Source organism: Polyodon spathula, chromosome 7 (genome assembly GCF_017654505.1).
Source record: "Polyodon spathula isolate WHYD16114869_AA chromosome 7, ASM1765450v1, whole genome shotgun sequence".
Taxonomy (NCBI): domain Eukaryota; kingdom Metazoa; phylum Chordata; class Actinopteri; order Acipenseriformes; family Polyodontidae; genus Polyodon; species Polyodon spathula.
Window position 1 is genome coordinate 13195229 of NC_054540.1, and position 19005 is coordinate 13214233.

The 19005-nt window shown below is 35.0% G+C and overlaps 1 protein-coding gene across 7 annotated transcripts in view; it reads right to left on the reverse strand.

Moving 5' to 3' along the window:
- LOC121318192 (voltage-dependent calcium channel subunit alpha-2/delta-1) overlaps positions 1–19005 on the reverse strand; it is a 140884-nt gene that overhangs the window by 16372 nt on the left and 105507 nt on the right. For 3 of the 7 annotated variants that reach the window (XM_041254607.1, XM_041254605.1, XM_041254610.1), the window contains exons 16-23: positions 16331–16420; positions 15906–15980; positions 15547–15621; positions 12370–12426; positions 7619–7690; positions 6540–6611; positions 5780–5841; positions 4659–4735 (exon numbers count right to left, since the gene is read on the reverse strand). In XM_041254607.1, the coding sequence (XP_041110541.1) occupies positions 4659–4735; positions 5780–5841; positions 6540–6611; positions 7619–7690; positions 12370–12426; positions 15547–15621; positions 15906–15980; positions 16331–16420 (580 nt within the window). The remainder of the gene's footprint in view (positions 1–4658; positions 4736–5779; positions 5842–6539; positions 6612–7618; positions 7691–12369; positions 12427–15546; positions 15622–15905; positions 15981–16330; positions 16421–19005) is intronic. The other 4 variants (XM_041254612.1, XM_041254609.1, XM_041254611.1 and 1 more) reach the window with 2 other exon arrangements.

The following is a 19005-nucleotide window of genomic DNA, read 5'->3' on the forward strand; positions in this document are numbered from 1 at the left end:
TGCTTTAGGTATGGATATACTGGCAGTGTCCTGCAACTAACTTTGCTTTTTGACAGCATAATATGCAAAATTACACAGATGAGGTGTAGAAATGTATTACATTTCATGATTTGAATGTATCTGTGTTGTTCTTATCTAAGTACAACAGCAGCAGAAGATACAACTGAACAATGTTTCTAAAGATACATAAGAAGGCATGGAAAAGTACAGAGCAGTTTAGAAGCAGAAAGGAGAAATTGCATCTTGAATTGCTTTAATCAGAAAACAGAGGACATTGGGGAAACACAGCAGCAGCTCAAAGTCAAACAGCCGCGTGTGTTTTTCTGATAACAAACAAGCTGAAACTCGGAGCAGCTGATTCAAATTCAGCGCCGTTCTGAGACACGGGCGAGGGGAGGAGCCAACAGCACAGCAGAACAACGCAGTTAAACGAGGCAGTCTTCCCAGCGACAGCGAGTGGAAGCGACAGCGAGTGGGAGAAGTACAGGGATGGAAAAGTACAGAGCAGTTTAGAAGCAGTTTGAAAGCAGGTTGACGGCTGCAGAAGAAACTAAACTTAAAAAAAAACCCTCAACATGGTCTTCAAGCCAGTAATCTGTGACACCTGCTTGATGTGGGAAATCCGAGAAAACCCAGCGGAGCTAAACCAAGTGTGCGTAAAGTGCCGCGCGATCCAGGATTTGAATAAACTAGTAAGTATGCTAGAAATGGAGCTGGAAGAAATGAGACAGGAACAGGATCTTGAGGAACTGGCACACCAACAATTCATGGAAGTCTGCATCACCCCTAACAGACTGAAAGCCACCAGGGAGATAGAAGGTCAGAACAGCTGGGTTCAGGTAGGCAGAAGCAGGGAAAAAAAGAAACTTCGTCAAACACAACCACCAGAAATCAAAACAACCAACAGATTTGAGTCACTTCAGAATTTTGATGAGCAGAACCAACAACAAGAGAATGAAAGGAACAACATCCAGGATCCCATTGACAGTGGTGACCAGACAGCAAAAAGAAGGGAGGTCATGATTGTTGGGGACTCCATATTGAGAAACACAGCAAGTTCAATTTGCAGTTTGGACCCCCTTACTACAACAGTGTGCTGTCTTCCGGGAGCCTCGGTCAAGCACATCACTGAGAACGTGGACAGGCTCCTAGAACGAAGAGGAGACGACCCGGTAGTAGTCGTCCACATCGGTACAAACAACATTGGAAGAGACAGACCAAAATCCCTGCAAAACAAATTCAGAGAGCTAGGAAGGAAATTAAAAGAGAAAACCAAAACTGTGGTATTTTCTGGTATACTACCGGCACCTTGCAAAGGACCATATGGACAGCTGGAAATAATTAATCAAAACGCATGGCTGAAGACGTGGTGCACACGGGAAGTCTTCACCTATCTTGATCATTGGACCACAATCTACAACGAGGACTATCTGTATAGACGGGATGGACTGCATTTAAATAACAAGGGAACCAGTCTACTCGGAGAAAAGATCCTCGAGCAGGTTCAGAAGCATTTAAACTAGAAAGGAAGGGGGGAGAAATAAACAAAAAAAACAGAAGGGAGACCGCATCAAAACAAGAACAACAACTCAGGTAAGACAACCATTAAATGTATTTATCTAAATGCTAGAAGTATCAGAAACAAAATTCTAGAACTTGAAGCTACTGCACTAACAGGTAACTATGATGTGATAGGTGTTACAGAAACGTGGTTGTCTGAGAGTGATGTGGACGAATATAATATTTGTGAGTATACACTGTATAGGAAAGACAGGCAGGACAGAAGAGGAGGAGGGGTAGCGCTAGACATAAGAAACAGTCTTGAAACCCAGGTGTTAAACCTGGACAAAGAAAATAAAACCGAATCAATATGGGTCAGAATAACGGACAAAAATTCAAAGGGCATAATAATAGGAGCATGCTATAGACCGCCAGATTCAGACGGTGAGCACAATAATCTGTTATACAATGACATTAGAAATGCGTGTAGCAAAGGAGAAGCCATACTAATGGGGGATTTCAACTTCCCCCAAATAAAATGGGAAAACCCGGTGGGTAGCGCGAAGGATGAAATAGAAATGGTGGAAATGACAAATGACTGCTTCCTAACACAATTTGTCAAGGCACCGACTAGAGGGGAGGCATGCCTTGATTTAGTCTTTTCAAATAACGAAGATAGAATAACTAAAACAGAGGTCAGAGAACCACTGGCAAACTCAGACCACAACATGGTCTCATTTGAAGTGTTTTTTAAATCCCCAAAAGTAATGACTAAAGCTAAGGTTTACAATTTTAGAAAAGCAAACTATGAAGGTATGAAACAGAGACTAACAGAAGTAAATTGGAGTAAAATAGAGAAAACACCCACAGAAGAAGGATGGTTGTTCTTCAAAAATGTAGTACTAGAGGCGCAAAACAATTATATCCCTAAAGTAGACAAATCTAAATGTAAAACTAAATTGCCAAAATGGTTTAATAGATCAATTAAAAAAAATATTCAGCGAAAAAAGGCACTTTACAGAGCATTAAAAAAGGACCAAAAAGAAAGTACGCAGAAAGAGTACACAGAACTGCAAACGCAAGTCAAAAAGGAAGTTAGAAAGGCCAAGAGAGAAATAGAAATGAACATTGCTAAGGGAGCTAAAACCAATTCCAAAATGTTTCGAACATTCAAAGAGGAGATTAAATGTTTAAGAGACACAAATGGCAAAATCGTAGATGAAGAAAAAAAAATACCAAATATATTAAATGATTACTTTTCACAAGTTTTTACAAAGGAAGATACTGACAACATGCCCCACATGTCATCCAGTTCCTATCCAGTTTTAAATAACTTTAGCATAACTGAGGCAGAAGTGTTAAAGGGACTAGGAGCTCTTAAAATAAACAAATCCCCTGGGCCGGATGAGATCCTCCCAGTAGTACTCAAAGAAATGAAAGAAGTAATTTACAAACCGCTAACCAAGATCATGCAGCAGTCTCTTGACACAGGGGTGGTACCGACAGACTGGAAAATTGCAAACATAATACCGATCCACAAAAAGGGAAACAAAACTGAACCAGGTAACTACAGACCAGTAAGCCTGACTTCTATTATATGCAAACTTATGGAAACTATAATAAGATCCAAAATGGAAAATTACCTATATGGTAACAGGGTCCTGGGAGACAGTCAACATGGTTTTAGGAAAGGGAGATCGTGTCTAACTAACTTGCTTGATTTTTTTGAGGATGCAACATCGATAATGGATAATTGCAAAGCATATGACATGGTTTATTTAGATTTCCAGAAAGCTTTTGACAAAGTCCCGCACAAAAGATTAATTCTCAAACTGAACGCAGTAGGGATTCAAGGAAACACATGTACATGGATTAGGGAGTGGTTAACATGTAGAAAACAGAAAGTACTGATTAGAGGAGAAACTTCAGAATGGAGTGTGGTAACCAGCGGTGTACCACAGGGATCAGTATTAGGTCCTTTGCTATTCCTAATCTACATTAATGATTTAGATTCTGGTATAGTAAGCAAGCTTGTTAAATTTGCAGACGACACAAAAGTAGGAGGAGTGGCAAACACTGTTGCAGCAGCAAAGGTCATTCAAAATGATCTAGACAAGATTCAGAACTGGGCAGACACATGGCAAATGACATTTAATAGAGAAAAGTGTAAGGTACTGCACGCAGGAAATAAAAATGTACATTATAAATATCATATGGGAGATACTGAAATTGGAGAAGGAATCTATGAAAAAGACCTAGGAGTTTTTGTTGACTCAGAAATGTCTTCATCGAGACAATGTGGGGAAGCTATAATAAAGGCTAACAAGATGCTCAGGATACATTGTGAAAAGTGTTGAATTTAAATCAAGGGAAGTAATGTTAAAACTGTACAATGCACTAGTAAGACCTCATCTTGAATATTGTGTGCAGTTCTGGTCACCTCGCTATAAAAAAGATATTGCTGCTCTAGAAAGAGTGCAAAGAAGAGCGACCAGAATTATTCCGGGCTTAAAAGGCATGCCATATGCAGACAGGCTAAAAGAATTGAATCTGTTCAGTCTTGAACAAAGAAGACTACGTGGCGACCTAATTCAAGCATTCAAAATTCTAAAAGGTATTGACAGTGTCGACCCAAGGGACTTTTTCAGCCTGAAAAAAGAAACAAGGACCAGGGGTCACAAATGGAGTTTAGACAAAGGGGCATTCAGAACAGAAAATAGGAGGCACTTTTTTACACAGAGAATTGTGAGGGTCTGGAATCAACTCCCCAGTAATGTTGTTGAAGCTGACACCCTGGGATCCTTCAAGAAGCTGCTTGATGAGATTTTGGGATCAATAAGCTACTAACAACCAAACGAGCAAGATGGGCCGAATGGCCTCCTCTCGTTTGTAAACTTTCTTATGTTCTTATGTTCTTAAGGGGAAAACCAGCACATATTCTATATATAAATAGAATATCTATACAACTTGCATGCTTGGTTGCTTTGGAATTATTGTCTCATTTTTTTGCCACAATTGGAAAACCAAAGCTTACAGCATTTTATGCTCAGATCTTAAATTTGTGAACTTCTGTTTTAGAATGATATTTACTTTGTATTTTGACAAGTATAACATCAATTCAAAACACACACAAAAAAAGTACATACTCAAATACTTACATCTGGCCTGTGTGATTGTGTCTTCAATTTTTGCCTTAATATAGTAAGCACTGTAGGATGGCAATACCAATGCCAGGCTGGAAGAAAGACAGTACAGTTAGTGCTTATAGAAGTGTGTGTGTGTGTGTGTGTGTGTGTGTGTGTGTGTGTGTGGTGTGTGTGTGTGTGTGTGTGCGTGCGTGCTGCGTGTGTGTGTGCGTGCAGAGACACGTCTCTGTGCTGCGTGCATGTGTGTGTGCACACAGAGACACTCTGTGCGTGCGTGCGTGTGAGTGCGTGTGTGCATGTGTGTGCAGGTGGGGTGTTGTCTGTATTAAGGACCTGTGTCTATGAAACCATAAAGAAAGGTATTGTGTATTGGGTGTAACTTGTCTTTGTGAATAAGGGTTTTATTGTAAATTGGTAAACAACTTAGCCATTATTAGATCAAACTTGTAAAATTTTAGTTCGTGCTCCTTGGTGGAGTTAGGCTTTTGTTTGTTTAGGTTTAAAAATAAATATACAGGCACCTCCTTGTTGTTTCAAGTATGTGTGTGTGTGTATATATATATATATATATATATATATATATATATATATATATATATATATATATACACACACACACACACACACACACACACATACACATACACATACACATACACAATGCTCCCTGGCTATAACACAGGCCTTGGGGGACACATAATATGAACGTTATAACCGAAGAGCATCACTGGATGTGCCACTCGGGAGCCCCCGCTATGCTTATTTTCTTGACTGATTTATATAGTAAATATATACTGCAGACTATATAACCCTCTACTATAACCCTCCTTTCCAGACCATATTTACAATATGAAAGAAAGATAAATCACAAAAAAAGAAGTCAGAGCACACATTTTTTCAGAATAAATAAAGACTAAACTAAATTGCCCTCTACTATTCTCTATCAATTAGGTAGTGCATAGAGTACCCAAAGGGCATGAAACACAAAGCACAGCATTTAATCCCATTTTTTTTTTTTTTTTTTTTTTAAACTCAGCTTGCAACTTTTCCCACTAGACAACTTGGCCATCTATTGAATCAGAGCCAACCGTATGTCTCACTTTTAAATAAGGTGTCAATATACTTCAAATTACCCATAATCTGTGCCATTCACTGGGGTCCAGGTGTATGTTCTGACTCCCTTGTCAATATACCTCTGAAAATGTATATAAACAAAAAATAAGTACATTTGCATCCAAAAAGGCTGATAAGAATGCATCTACAGTGTTAGTAAACTGCTGCTTTCTCGCTACTACTCTATACAATTTGTCAGTGTGGTCAAAAAGTAAATTAAATAAAGTAATTGTATATAAAAAAGAACAAAATCCTAATTTAACTGAATGCAAATACAGTTACAAATGTATAGTTTTCAACCAGGGGTGACAAACTCCAGTCCTTGAGGGCCGCAAGGTGTTCTGGTTTTCAGTCCAACTTAAGTTGCGAATTAGCAGAATTGATCTAATTATTTGTTCAATTGGACATATTTAATATTTTACAGTTGATGATTTAAAAAATACACTTAATTCAAGGTACAATACCTATAACACACTTCGAGGCCTGGAGAGCGTTACATTTCTCTGATTAATCAAATAATTAGACCAATTAAGTAATTGAGAGCTTGGGTGGAATGAGATCCAGAAGACACTGCTACCCTCCAGGAACTGAGCTGGACATGGTCCAACAAAAATGTGTCCCCCATATAAACATTTTGTGGACTTTATTTTACTTTATATTTAGAAATGTTAACAATTTGGTCAATAAATCACCTGAGGGGAAACACCAGCAGGATTAATATAGAGGGAAAGAGTTCAGATCATTAAAAACAGACCTCTGTGTTTTACACTCTTGACCTACCTCATCCTGAGACTTCACCAGTGTGTTTATTTTAATCTCTCCTTTTTCTCCATCAATCATTTTCCGTCGAATCTAGACAATAGAGGAAAAATAAATTAACACAGAAGACGTTTTTTTCTGATTTGTTGCATTAGTATTGCTACCATCATGATTTGTGTGTTTCTTCATTTCCTGAACTTTGATTTTACAAAACATTTGAAATCTCAAAAGCCCCCTCGTTGTCATACGGAAAAGGTTGCTTCAGTCCTCTATCATTGGTATTTATAATGCAGTACACTATACAGATAATATATAGAAAGTTGTCAGGATGTTAACAATAAAAAGAAAAATACAGGTACGTTATTTAAACAGTTGTAGCAACACGTGGGGATGTGTAATGCTATATTTATATTTATATTTATTACTCTTCAAGGTCCATCTTACAACTAGTACATGTTGCACAGCTGGTATCTTACAGTTTAGTACACAGAGAGAGGATTCCTACTAAATTATTCAGAGTCCCTATTTAAAATGTCTGTTTGTTTGCTACTTCGATCCTTCTCTCCACCACCTTTGCATCTGTGTCTTCTTGTGGGGGGTAGAACAAGAAGAGGGTGCAAGAGGTTCCTTGAGGGTGCCTACATCAGGATAGAGAGGCACCAGCCAGGCCATAATAAGATAAAACACTAGAATAACTTACTCATGCTAATTTAGTACACATGTCTTAGGCTCTTGAACCATAGCCAGAAGTTTTGCATTACTTTTGCATTAAACAGAATTTTAGGATTGTGACATCTTAAAAAAAAAAAAAAAACTACATGAACATATTTAAGATCTTTTATTTAACATCATGTAATCAAAGAAATTACAAGAATGACATTGCAAAAGTCAACCGGAAGCCATAATAGTAGTACAGTATTTCATGTTAGATTTTGAAATGTCACATTTTTGTTAAGTACATGGAAAAATACAAAGCAGGACATAATTCAATATGTTAACATAACATTATTTAGCAGGTTTCATTTGACTATATGAAGCAACATTAGTTATTTCTATAGGGTGATGCAAAATGTTTGGCCATAGCTATAGGGCTTTCATACCTCCACTTTGACATCATTCTCCAGTTCAGCATCCAGAAAATCCAATGTAACAGGCTCCTGAAATTTGGGATTCTAAAGAAGGAGGGGATAGATGTTGGAAGAATCATTTTTATATTTTTTATAAAACATTCTGCATTAATAGGTAGGACCTTGGCAAACTAGAAATGTTAACATTATGTTGCACTACACCTGTTTTTATTTAAATCTGTCTAAACAATTTCTACTTGACAATAACTGTTTGGTTTACTTAAACACAGGTAAGAATTACTGCAGGTTATTGCCACCCTTGTATACTTACATTTATATATGTATTTATATAAAGGTGGCACTTAAAGCATATATATCCTCTTTGAATTTAACAGAGATGCACTCACGTTAAGCAGATACAAATTCTAACATAAATAACAGTTTATTCCAAATGATATTAAATGCTATGGTTTTACAGAAATAAAAGGGTCACAATAACTGAAATCCAAAAAAGAAAATGTATGATGGTGATCTTTATGCAGAATTGTATAAAGGTACTGTATATTTATTGTGGATAAAATACATAGCCCATCAACTTCAATTAGTCTTTCAGCAAATGCATCACTGTATATGAAAGGAATGGAAAAGCTGAACAATCATTTTCCTGTTATTTAGATTCTCTCTGGTAAATTTAAACACTTAGAAAGTATATAGTAATACTACAAAATATTTTTGCATTACTGTATATTGAACCATATTAGAGATCCGGAATCGAGTACACAAACTGTTCATGCCTCTAAAAACAGCACAAGACATACTGTACAACACAATATCTTGCTTTCAGAAAGCAGGTTAATGCAGAAAAGCCAATTAGAGCTTGTACAGCGCAGGCTGAAAAGCCAGTGACTGCTGCACATGACTTGTGTAACAACATATCTAGAAATGATACAGCTCTAGACAATAGATGTGTCCTCACCTTTCTTTAACAACTTGGCATTTAGGCTGCCTAAAGAATCACCTGTACGAACTACGAAATCTCTTTTCCAAACAAACAATAATCGCTGGATGTTTTTGTTCCCATTTGTCCTTGTGCTACCTATAATATGTGTGGTGTTTTTACACACTTTATACTTATTTGATTTACATTAAGGCTGGCAGTCTTTAAAATAAAATACCTGCAAATTATTAATACATTTTCTTAAAACAAAATACTAAAGGAATCCACTTCTGGTTGGAGCATTAAAATAGACCCTGAATTTAGATAATCAAATTGTACCAATGTAGCTTTGTAACGAATGCCTTTTCATTGACCGTTTTTGCTAAATAACATCATGGCCTACAATATATATAAACTAAAAAGACCAATGTTTTCAAGATGAAGTTTGTAAAACAATGCTTGGAAAAGAAAAACTGAAAAACCATTTAATGATAAAACATAAGTAGTACCAAGGCAGAGCAATGGAATCACATATTCTTACAAGCAGTGGATAAGCAAAGCAAGACCAGACCAAGCAGCATGCATGATATGAAGGATATGGCAGAAACGGGTCAGGAAGGTAGAGGTCCCCATCCACACAACCCGGTCATGGAAAGGGGAAAAACACAACAGTTAGAGGCAATGAAATGAACACCTAACAACAATGTCACTGTATGGTCTATATTGTAGCTTTCAACAGAATAACTCAAGGATTAAGTAAGGATTTAAAAAAAAAATACACTAAAATAATCCTAATGTATTTTTATAATCAAAGCTTTGGGGACATCTTAAAATGTCTTGTAAAAATAAGCATGCAGGAGGTAAACCTATAAAAGTATATCATGTATACAATATCAAAATAATTCATCTTTTGCAAAGTGATTTATTTCATTAATTGTGTTTTTTAGACATTGACTGCTATAATGACTGAATGTTGCATAAGTACCTTTAAACAATAAATATACATTATTTGCATACAGATGAGATTGAAAAAAAAAAGCATTGATTATAATAATAATAAAACAACAACACATAGAGAGTTTAAAAAGTACACATTGCATGCACCACACAAATCAAATCAAACCACTTCAGATAGATAAAGAAAAAAAACACTGAATAAATTCCACTGGATTCTCAATTTATCACCCAAGATTTTTTTTTTTTTACCTTCTCCCCTTCCCAACCTCCAATACTGAAAGATTCTTCCATCGCAAATTTACTTGATAAGAATTCACTTGCAATTACCAATTTGTTACTGTACATTATTGCTATTATATTGCTATTAAAAAACATAAAATTCATTGTTAATATCTCACCACGATGCTCTTAATGTGTTTTTTTTATGGCATAGTTTCATAATACAGAGAATATGTGAACATAATTATATTAGATCATCTGTGACACTGTATTTTACTTATCTGAATAGTGGCAGATCTTATTAATGTCACTCTTAAAGTAATTCCATAAAGCTTATACATTTTGCACTTCAATTGCCTACATCTGAAATGTGCAGTTTTTAAGGAAACACATGTCACCTCAAGTATTTTCATTTTAAAACAGATATCTAGTACAACACTAAGTGCTCTTCCAGGAAGTATGTTACCACTTTACCTCCTTGGTCATTGCACCGCAGCAGTGTCTTCTGAGTCAAAACATGTCAGTGGCTGAAAGCATGTCAGTCAAAAGAGGAGGCAAACCACTGTTTACTGACAGGAACAAAGTAAGTAAAGGACTGGGGGAAATGTCACCCTCTAAGTGAAATGACACAGGAAGTGCCAGACAGTCTAAAATCATTGCTTGCAAACACATTTTTATTTAACTTAGTGTAATACTAGATATCACATTGGAAAATGAAATTACTTTTTTTTTTTTTTTTTCTCCCAAAACTGCATGTATGAGTTTGGTACAATTACTTTAATGCCAACGACTAACTTGAAAAACACCAATTAGCACAGGATGTCAGACTTTAACAATATTGATGAATACACAGGGCTAAACAACAGCTAAAGTGCATCGACTTAAAATTGAGAAAACTGTGTATTTCACAAAAAAATTACTTATGTTCATTATTTGTTTATTAATCAGAGGGGTTTGTCATTAGAGTGCTTAAAGTTATATTATATATATGAGATTTGAGGTGAACCCAGGATGTGAAATAGGATGCATTTTTTACCAGCAGTAGTTTTGTATAATTTAGATATACTTTATGAAGTTTTACATTATCAGCATTACAAACACATATTCCATTATATTATCCTCACTGGGAAAGAAAGAAACATCTATCTCATGACTTTTATTGATGCTTCAAGGAACATTCTGTCTGTACCTTGGAAGGAAATATATTTCTGAATATACAGCATATTGCTTTGAAATGTTTGATTTGAACATTTTCATAAGCATGCAACCACTTACATACAAACTTCAACTTGAACTTGAAGTATATTTACATTAAAGATGTATGACCATATGTATGCATATCACCAATTATGATCTAATGTCTGTAATAGAGAAATATATAACCACATTGGCGTGGGATTGATTCTGAGCTAGGTCATATATTCCTATTTTAAACAAATACAGGTTTGATAATCAATGTAAAACACTGTGATGTCAAAATGCTTTACAACATTTCCTTAACATGGGGTAATGTTTAAATTATATGTGGGATGGGGGTGATGAGTTTGTATATATAATCTAAAAGGTCTGTACACTAATACCAGGAATATCAGTTAATGCATTTAACCTACATACTAGAACAGCAATTGCAAGGCAGTGATTGGAAAAGCACATCAGCACATGCACAATTTGCTAAAGAGCTCATTTAAAATCTAGTTATCCTGCATTTTGTTGTATACTGCTTACATATCCTATGATGCTCAACTACATGCAGCATTCCTGCTACAAAAGCGGTCTGCTAGAGCAGCTGGCATTACATAATTTTGAGACTATTTCAAATGTATTTGGATAAACCAGAGGAAGTCAGCTCTTACAGGGATACCAAAGACTTGTCAGATATTCCTGCTGCTGTGATTAAAGGTGGAGTATGTTACGATAAGTGCTGACAATACTGGCAGACTTAACATATCCAAATATCAGTCTCTGCTTGCATTTATCAAAACACGAGGGAAGAACTAACAGCTTGTTAAATGTGTGTTAAAGCATTCAGTTGTAAGGCAGGGGAACCATGTTTCATCAGTGGAGAATAATAATAGTGGAGATATATTATATATATATATATATATATATATATATAATATATATATATATATATATATATTATATAATATATATATATATTAAATATTTTATTGAAACTTTCATAAAGTATCTGTTGTGGTATAAATGTAAAAATCAGTCTAGATGCTAGGGTTTAACGTTGCAAACAATCTAGACCACCATTTACGCGTGTACACAGTTTATATGATGCAAACATAAAAATAAAAACACAGTTTTTAGTTAATTTGTGCAACTTTTTAGCAAGAGAAAGTGATTTCCCCACCCTTTTTAGTCACGTATGTTTTGTCCGTGCAATTGTTATATCATGAGGAATGTGCGTGATGCAGCACATGCATGCCACGTCACATTCTCACAACAATAAACAGATAATGTAGAGTTTTTAAGCTGCATATAAACCAAGCCAATTATATAATTTTGGATTTGGGTACTAAAAACAAATCTTGGCAAGCTGCACTCTCATGCTTTTGGGCTTTATTTATTACTTCCTAAAATTAGACAGGTCAAAAGCTCTTTTAGCAAATTTAGCTTCAGGAGCCTTGTAGCGCTAACCCCACCTTTCATCCACCATTACCTGGAAAACAGGCTTCCGTTTTCCCGTATAAATCTTTGGGATGCCTACACCAATCGTCTGAGTAATGAAAAAGTAATACCCATGTAAATAATGCCCCTCTCATTGTTATTAAGTACATTTTTTAACCTGTACCGAGAAAATCACATTTTCCATGTAACATGCCTAAAACTGGCCAAGCAGATTAAAACTAGTTAAAAAAACTAAACGTTTGAAAAGTGTAAAACCATGCTGTCTGCTGAGATAGAAAAGAGTAGTGTCCAAGTGTGCCATAATGTTGGGATTAGTTTGCAAAGGCTCTGCACAATACAAGATAATGTCTTTCAAATATTCTGATCCATTCACTTTCATTCACAGGACAGTAATGGAAAACCATCACTTACAGCATCTGGCAGACCTACGTGACTTCCTGATTGATATGATGCACTGTAGTTCATCCAAGACAGTTAACATTTTAAATCTAGGGGTCTGTTTTATCTCATTCATGCCAATGCAAGTCATTTGATCTAGTGTATGCTGAGATTAAAATACTGCACTAAACCCTGTTTTAACTCACACTAAGTACTGCATTTGTAAGTGACTCAGCTAAAATAATATAACTATTACAAAAAAAAAAAAAAAGGTCTGGCTATTTTTCCTCACTTACTGTAACAACTCATTAGAGGCCTCTAAAACAATCCTTCAATCTCAATCCTCCCTTGTACTGAAAGTAAACAAAGATAAAACAAAAAAAATGCTGTTTTTGGGAGAACTAGCTTTTATCTGTGGGTTTTCATTCAGATTTTTGTATTTAATAACAGCAGTTTCCACTGCAAAAACCAAACAAAACAACAACAAAATAAAACCTATATATCTTTGATGTAAAATTTAGTCGTGAATTTCAAGATTATAACCCCAAAATTATGGCAGCTAACTAACCCTACGGCATACTCTCACCTCCTTGAAGGTTAATGCATATCTGTTTTTACATTTGATCCTACAGATCCTTTTCTAACGAAAGAGTCAAAGTTATGTTGGTTAGTTTGATTATAAATAACCACTTCATTTACATACTACTGTAGTTTGTGTGGTAGTTCAAAGGCAGCTAATAGTGCTATATCATGTCACATTATACCCACCCTACATGTGAAGTTGTCTGGTTCTGCTGAATAGGCAGTATATGAATATGAAAATGCATACAATATAGAATATGATTGTGACACCTATACACAGCTGCCTTTGTAACTATGCATAAGCTTAAGTGAATCTTGTACCAATACCTACAGCACGCAGCACACCACACTGGTTATTAAAAATTTGAATCAAACAGTCAATGCAATTCCAAGTAATCCAAGATTATTTCTAATCAGGGTCTGTGAAACCAGCCGTACAGGTGTCTTTTCAGTTAATATTACCATCATGTGAGCATTTCAAAACCGTATCCCTATGACATCTTATTTAAGACAAGTACTTAAGCTTGGTCTTACAGGAGCCACAACAAGCCTGAATATAATCGTGGCTTTCCCTCAAGATGTTATATACAATGCATGAAGAAAATACCATAATAATTAAATTACTGTCTAATAGACAATATACAATTTAATTTGTCAGATACTAGACATATACGTAACTAGATGAGCATATGGCATTTAAGACTGTAGGTTTTTTTTTTTTTTTTTTTTTTTTTAATAATACTGTAAGTGCTGTTGCAGTTTTAGAATATAACAACAGCACAGTAATGTTTTCATCATACTTCATGAGATGTTTCTCTATAAAAACATTTGAATTTTAGATGACAATTGTTATATAATTAGGAACCCCCCTTTAATGTCATATATATTACTTTTAGATATATGTATCATAAAAGCCCTTAAAAAATAAAACCCCACTAGAATGCGGGTCTTGATAAGAACTGCCTAAATCGGTGTGTTTTCAATTTTTATTTGAAATCCACCACAATGCATTGCGTATTATTGTTACTTTTATGCTCATAGTCACTCACATTAAAATGTTCAGTACATTTTAACCAAATGAGACTCTCTAAAATTACTTTTGTTATGCTGTAAATATTGACTGAAAGGCAATGCTAATTCATATGGCAGTCTTGTACTTCTGGTATCAAGTCTGGAAAAGCATAAAAAACACATTAGACTTAAAAAATAAAAAATACAAAAATACAAAATAGGCATAGCATGTTTTTGATATCAGTAATCCAATTGAAATCGATTACAATATCATTGATATCAAAAGTAAAAAAAAAAAAAAGTGATTTTATGATATCAGAAATTTATTTTTTGATATCAAGAAAAATGGGAATTACAAATGGTGTGTTTCGTGATATGAATATTTCTAATTTTGATACCTCAAATTGTGTCATACTGTGCATGTTAAAACAACTTGCCATGGATGCTACAAACAACTTGCATGCTCATTCTCAGAAGTACTTGTGCATACAAGAGTGCGAGTACATGCATGGATGCACATAAGCGATGGACAGAAATGTGGGATTTCACATTCCTTTAACTACAATAACTGTGTTTTAAAAAAGCAAATCTCAATAATTTAAGAGGTAAAAATACTCAAATGTTCTGCCCACACCTAACGCATATTACTTTGACAGGCATTTCGACAGGCATTTCGACATATGGTATATTATATATCGAAAAAAGTGTATAAACTCTTTTAAAATAAGAGCTATATGCTGTTGAATTCTTATCAATTTTCAACCCATGAAAGTGCAATATAAAAACAAGCCCCTAAGCTGGATTCAGACTCAAGACTCCAGTTAGATAACAGTGCATGAGGCCATTAAGCTCCCAAATGATAATCTTTCAATAATAATCTATATTGTCAATGCTACTGTACACAGTATACTGCCTGTATCCAGCTACAACTGCTTCAGAAAACCAGCTTTGAAATAATTTATGAAATAGTATATACGGGTCTAGATGGTAAAATAAGAGCTTTCTGTTTTCTAATTTAAACCACATGTTATGAAGTGGCAGAAGGTGGTATATTTTGTTTTCAAGGGATTTTCTATTTAAAAAAAAAAAGGTACTTCATAATTTAAAAAATAATTAATGAATAGCTGTCCAGTGAAAACATTTGCTCATGCGATATTGGTATACTTGATTGCTGATTAAAAAAAAAAGTAACAACAGAGAAAGTTGCCTATTTAGAGAAAAAACAAGTTTCACATACCTTTGGTTGAAGGTTAGGATGGAGCAAAACATAGCCATTGGGGTCGATTGCAAAATAGTAACCATTTGGGCCAATCTGGAAAGGAAGAGAAAAGATGCTATAATTAATCAAAAAGCCACCATGTGCATAATCATTCTAAACCCTGGGGCAGATTAAACCTGCTGTAGCTCGAATTACAGATAATATTATAACAGAGGCCACATTTGAACTAGGCATAAGTCTCATGTCAACTTGAAACTGACGAATTACAGTGCCTTGTGTAGCAGGTTGTTCTTTGATATATTATATTATATATTTTGATACACACTCATGCCTTTCTCTCCTTGCACTTATTTTATGTTTATCCATTGTTAACTTACTGTAAAGCGAGGTGTGAGCCTCTTAATGTCCTCAAGAGACACGTCGATTGCCATCACTCCGAGAATCAGCTGGTTCTGTTTGTTAAAAGAAAACACTGTGGGGTTAGGTATCAGCTGGTTTTGTCATCATGGGATTCTTTCCCTCTATAGCGATGGCTCTGTCACTGAATGTACCGTGGCACTCGAGGAGACCATAGGATTACATGAGCTAAAAACCTTCCTTTGAACATGTAATTAATTTATCGATTTATCCACCTGATTACTGCTGTGTTACAAATATATATATTTGACAGAGGACTGAGGGTGGCCCACTTGGCAATTGAATGTAACACCAAGATCACCAGTTGAATAGCAGTTCTAGTTGTCTATAAATGGAGGTCATTTGCAGCTACCAATGCCTGTTGAAATAAGAAAACGATACACACCTGTCTTGGAACAGCACCTTTCTCATTTGACTTGAGCTCTTTGGTTTTGTTGAAGACTGGCAGCGTTCCTGTGATAACAAGACCAAGTTCCTATTGGACAAACAAAGTGACACATACATACAAACACAAAGAGATAAAAACAAGAAAATGTGGACAATTAGCACATTTTGTGTCATAATATTACATTATCATCTTTAAATATATACTTCAGCTCTGGAATTGTTTTATTGACCAAACAATGAATAGCATTATGTTGGCTAATAATAGAATACTCAATATTGTGACAATCTAAAGATCTGCCAACAGGTGGCAGCACTTGACACTGTGGATCTGGAGTGGATTCGGCAATCTATGAAGGCATTATGGTACACCACAATATTCTGAATAATTATTATAGATTAAGTTAAAGATGTTTTACTAGTTGAGAAGTTGCCATTATAGTGATAAAAATATATTTGGAGAAAATAAAATATTACTGTATATACAATAAAAATGCATGTTTTCATTCTTATAAATTACATGAAAAGGAAATAGTTGATAATGTCAAAGTGTGCTGCAGACTGTGTTGTTTTGTCACAACATCCTTTCTATTTCCAGTAACAGGCAGATAACTGGCTACAATAACAGGTCAACAGCCTGTGGACCACAAAACAGAACACATACATCATTTTATGAATGCATGTAACTAGCAACTGGTTTAAACCAGTATTCAAGTCTGCTCATTATTCTTCAGATATGAAAGTAATTTACTGTAACCACATGCAGACATGGCACAGCATCATGCATGTACAGCTCTGATCAAAAGTTTGGCATCACCCTATAGAATTAACTAATTTTGCTTCATCAGTGAGACCTGCAGAATGTTACGTTAACACATTGAATTACATATCGCTTTATAGTTTTCCATAGAATTAATGAACAACTGACAAAAACTGAAAAATGTGACATGAAATACTGTACTACTATTATGGCTTCCGGTAGACTTTTATGATATTATTTAGCAGGTTCTTTCATTACATGATGTTAAATAAAAGATCTAAATTATGTTCATATAGTTTTTTTTTTTTATTTCTCATCCTAAAATTGTAAGTAACTTTTGGCCATAGCTGTCCATAATAAGTGCAAAGTTTATTCTTCTGTGATTATCCTACAGGGAAGATAGATGTGTATTTGTCTTTCATATCTAGCCCAGTTGAATGGGACTGGAGTGTAACATTCAGGGCTGTGTGAGGCACTGCCGTTATAGATTTGGACCCTCTGTAATTGTAATGACGTTACAACAAAGCTTGTCTTACTTGTGCAGCGGTTACGAAGTTTGCCCTGGGAGCATGTGGTTGTCTGTGCAAGTTACAAGTCCTTATTAATAGAAATTATTCTGTGTTTGATGTCCTTTGGAAAAGCTCCTATATATCTTTCTATCATATGGGAAAGTAAGTAATTGTTCATATCTGGTATGGGTCAGTTCAGTGACATTAGTGCTTATGGACTCTCTTCTGTCACGAACACTACACCTTTTCATAAATTAAAAAAAAAAAAAAAAAAAAACATTCAGGGGTAGATGTACTAAGATGGGCCAGTCGCAGCGCAAACATACCGCAGTTTGCATTTCTGTTGCAACAATTGGCAAAGTATACATTTTGTCCTAAATACTAAGAGAAAATATGTTAATAAAGAGACCAGCAATATACTAATTTAAATATTTTTTGCGTCATCTTCGTGAGATCTCTAGCATTGCGAGAATTATGCAATATTTGTTTGAATAAATAATGAAAGGCAGTTTAATTCCATCAGATTCTACAGTGGCGGCCCACCTTCACCCCTAAATGAAACAGGTGTTTCTGTTAAAAAGCTCTTCATAATCATACAGTAGCTCCTCGCTAAACCGGATACATTAGTCTGATATAAGGATGTGTCGAATTTAAATAAAATACAATAAACTTGCACACACATACATTTAAAATGCTCAATGTATTTTAAATGCATAAATCATTGTGCACAAATAACACTGTTTTGGGTAGGCTACACATTAAATTATGAAAAAACATTTTAATCTGTACAGTAGGCCTATACAGTAGTAAAATTAAATGAACACATAGGGCACTTTCTTCATACTTTATCCTGTAGGCTACCGGTATCCCAAAATAAATCATGCAGCTGCATTGTACATATTGGTGTACAATGAGAATAAAATATTATTTTAAATTGAAACTAAATGATTTTATTATTATTATTATTATTATTATTATTATTATTATTATTATTATTATTATTATTATTATTATTATTAACTAGGCCTACTTAGTAGCGTAGACAATTAATACAAAATAGATCATGGTGCCACATTGCCAAGTTATGATACTTACAGGAGGACAATCAATTCTCATTAATAAGAAATTTCAAGGCACCAACAACAAATTTTGCATTATACCACTAATTCATATTAGCATGAGTAGCCTATAAGCTAAATGTATACTGTCAGTTTTTATTTAAAGGGTACATGAGGACCTTTTTATTTTATTGTGTTACATGTTCCCATGTGTTGCTACAACTGTTCACGTAAGGTGTGTATTGTTTTATTTGTTTTTTCTTTTTTACATTTTGACCACTTTTTTAAACTTTTAAATTGCATTTCCTGCCTCAAGATGGATTCACATGTACCCGCATGGACTTCTTAG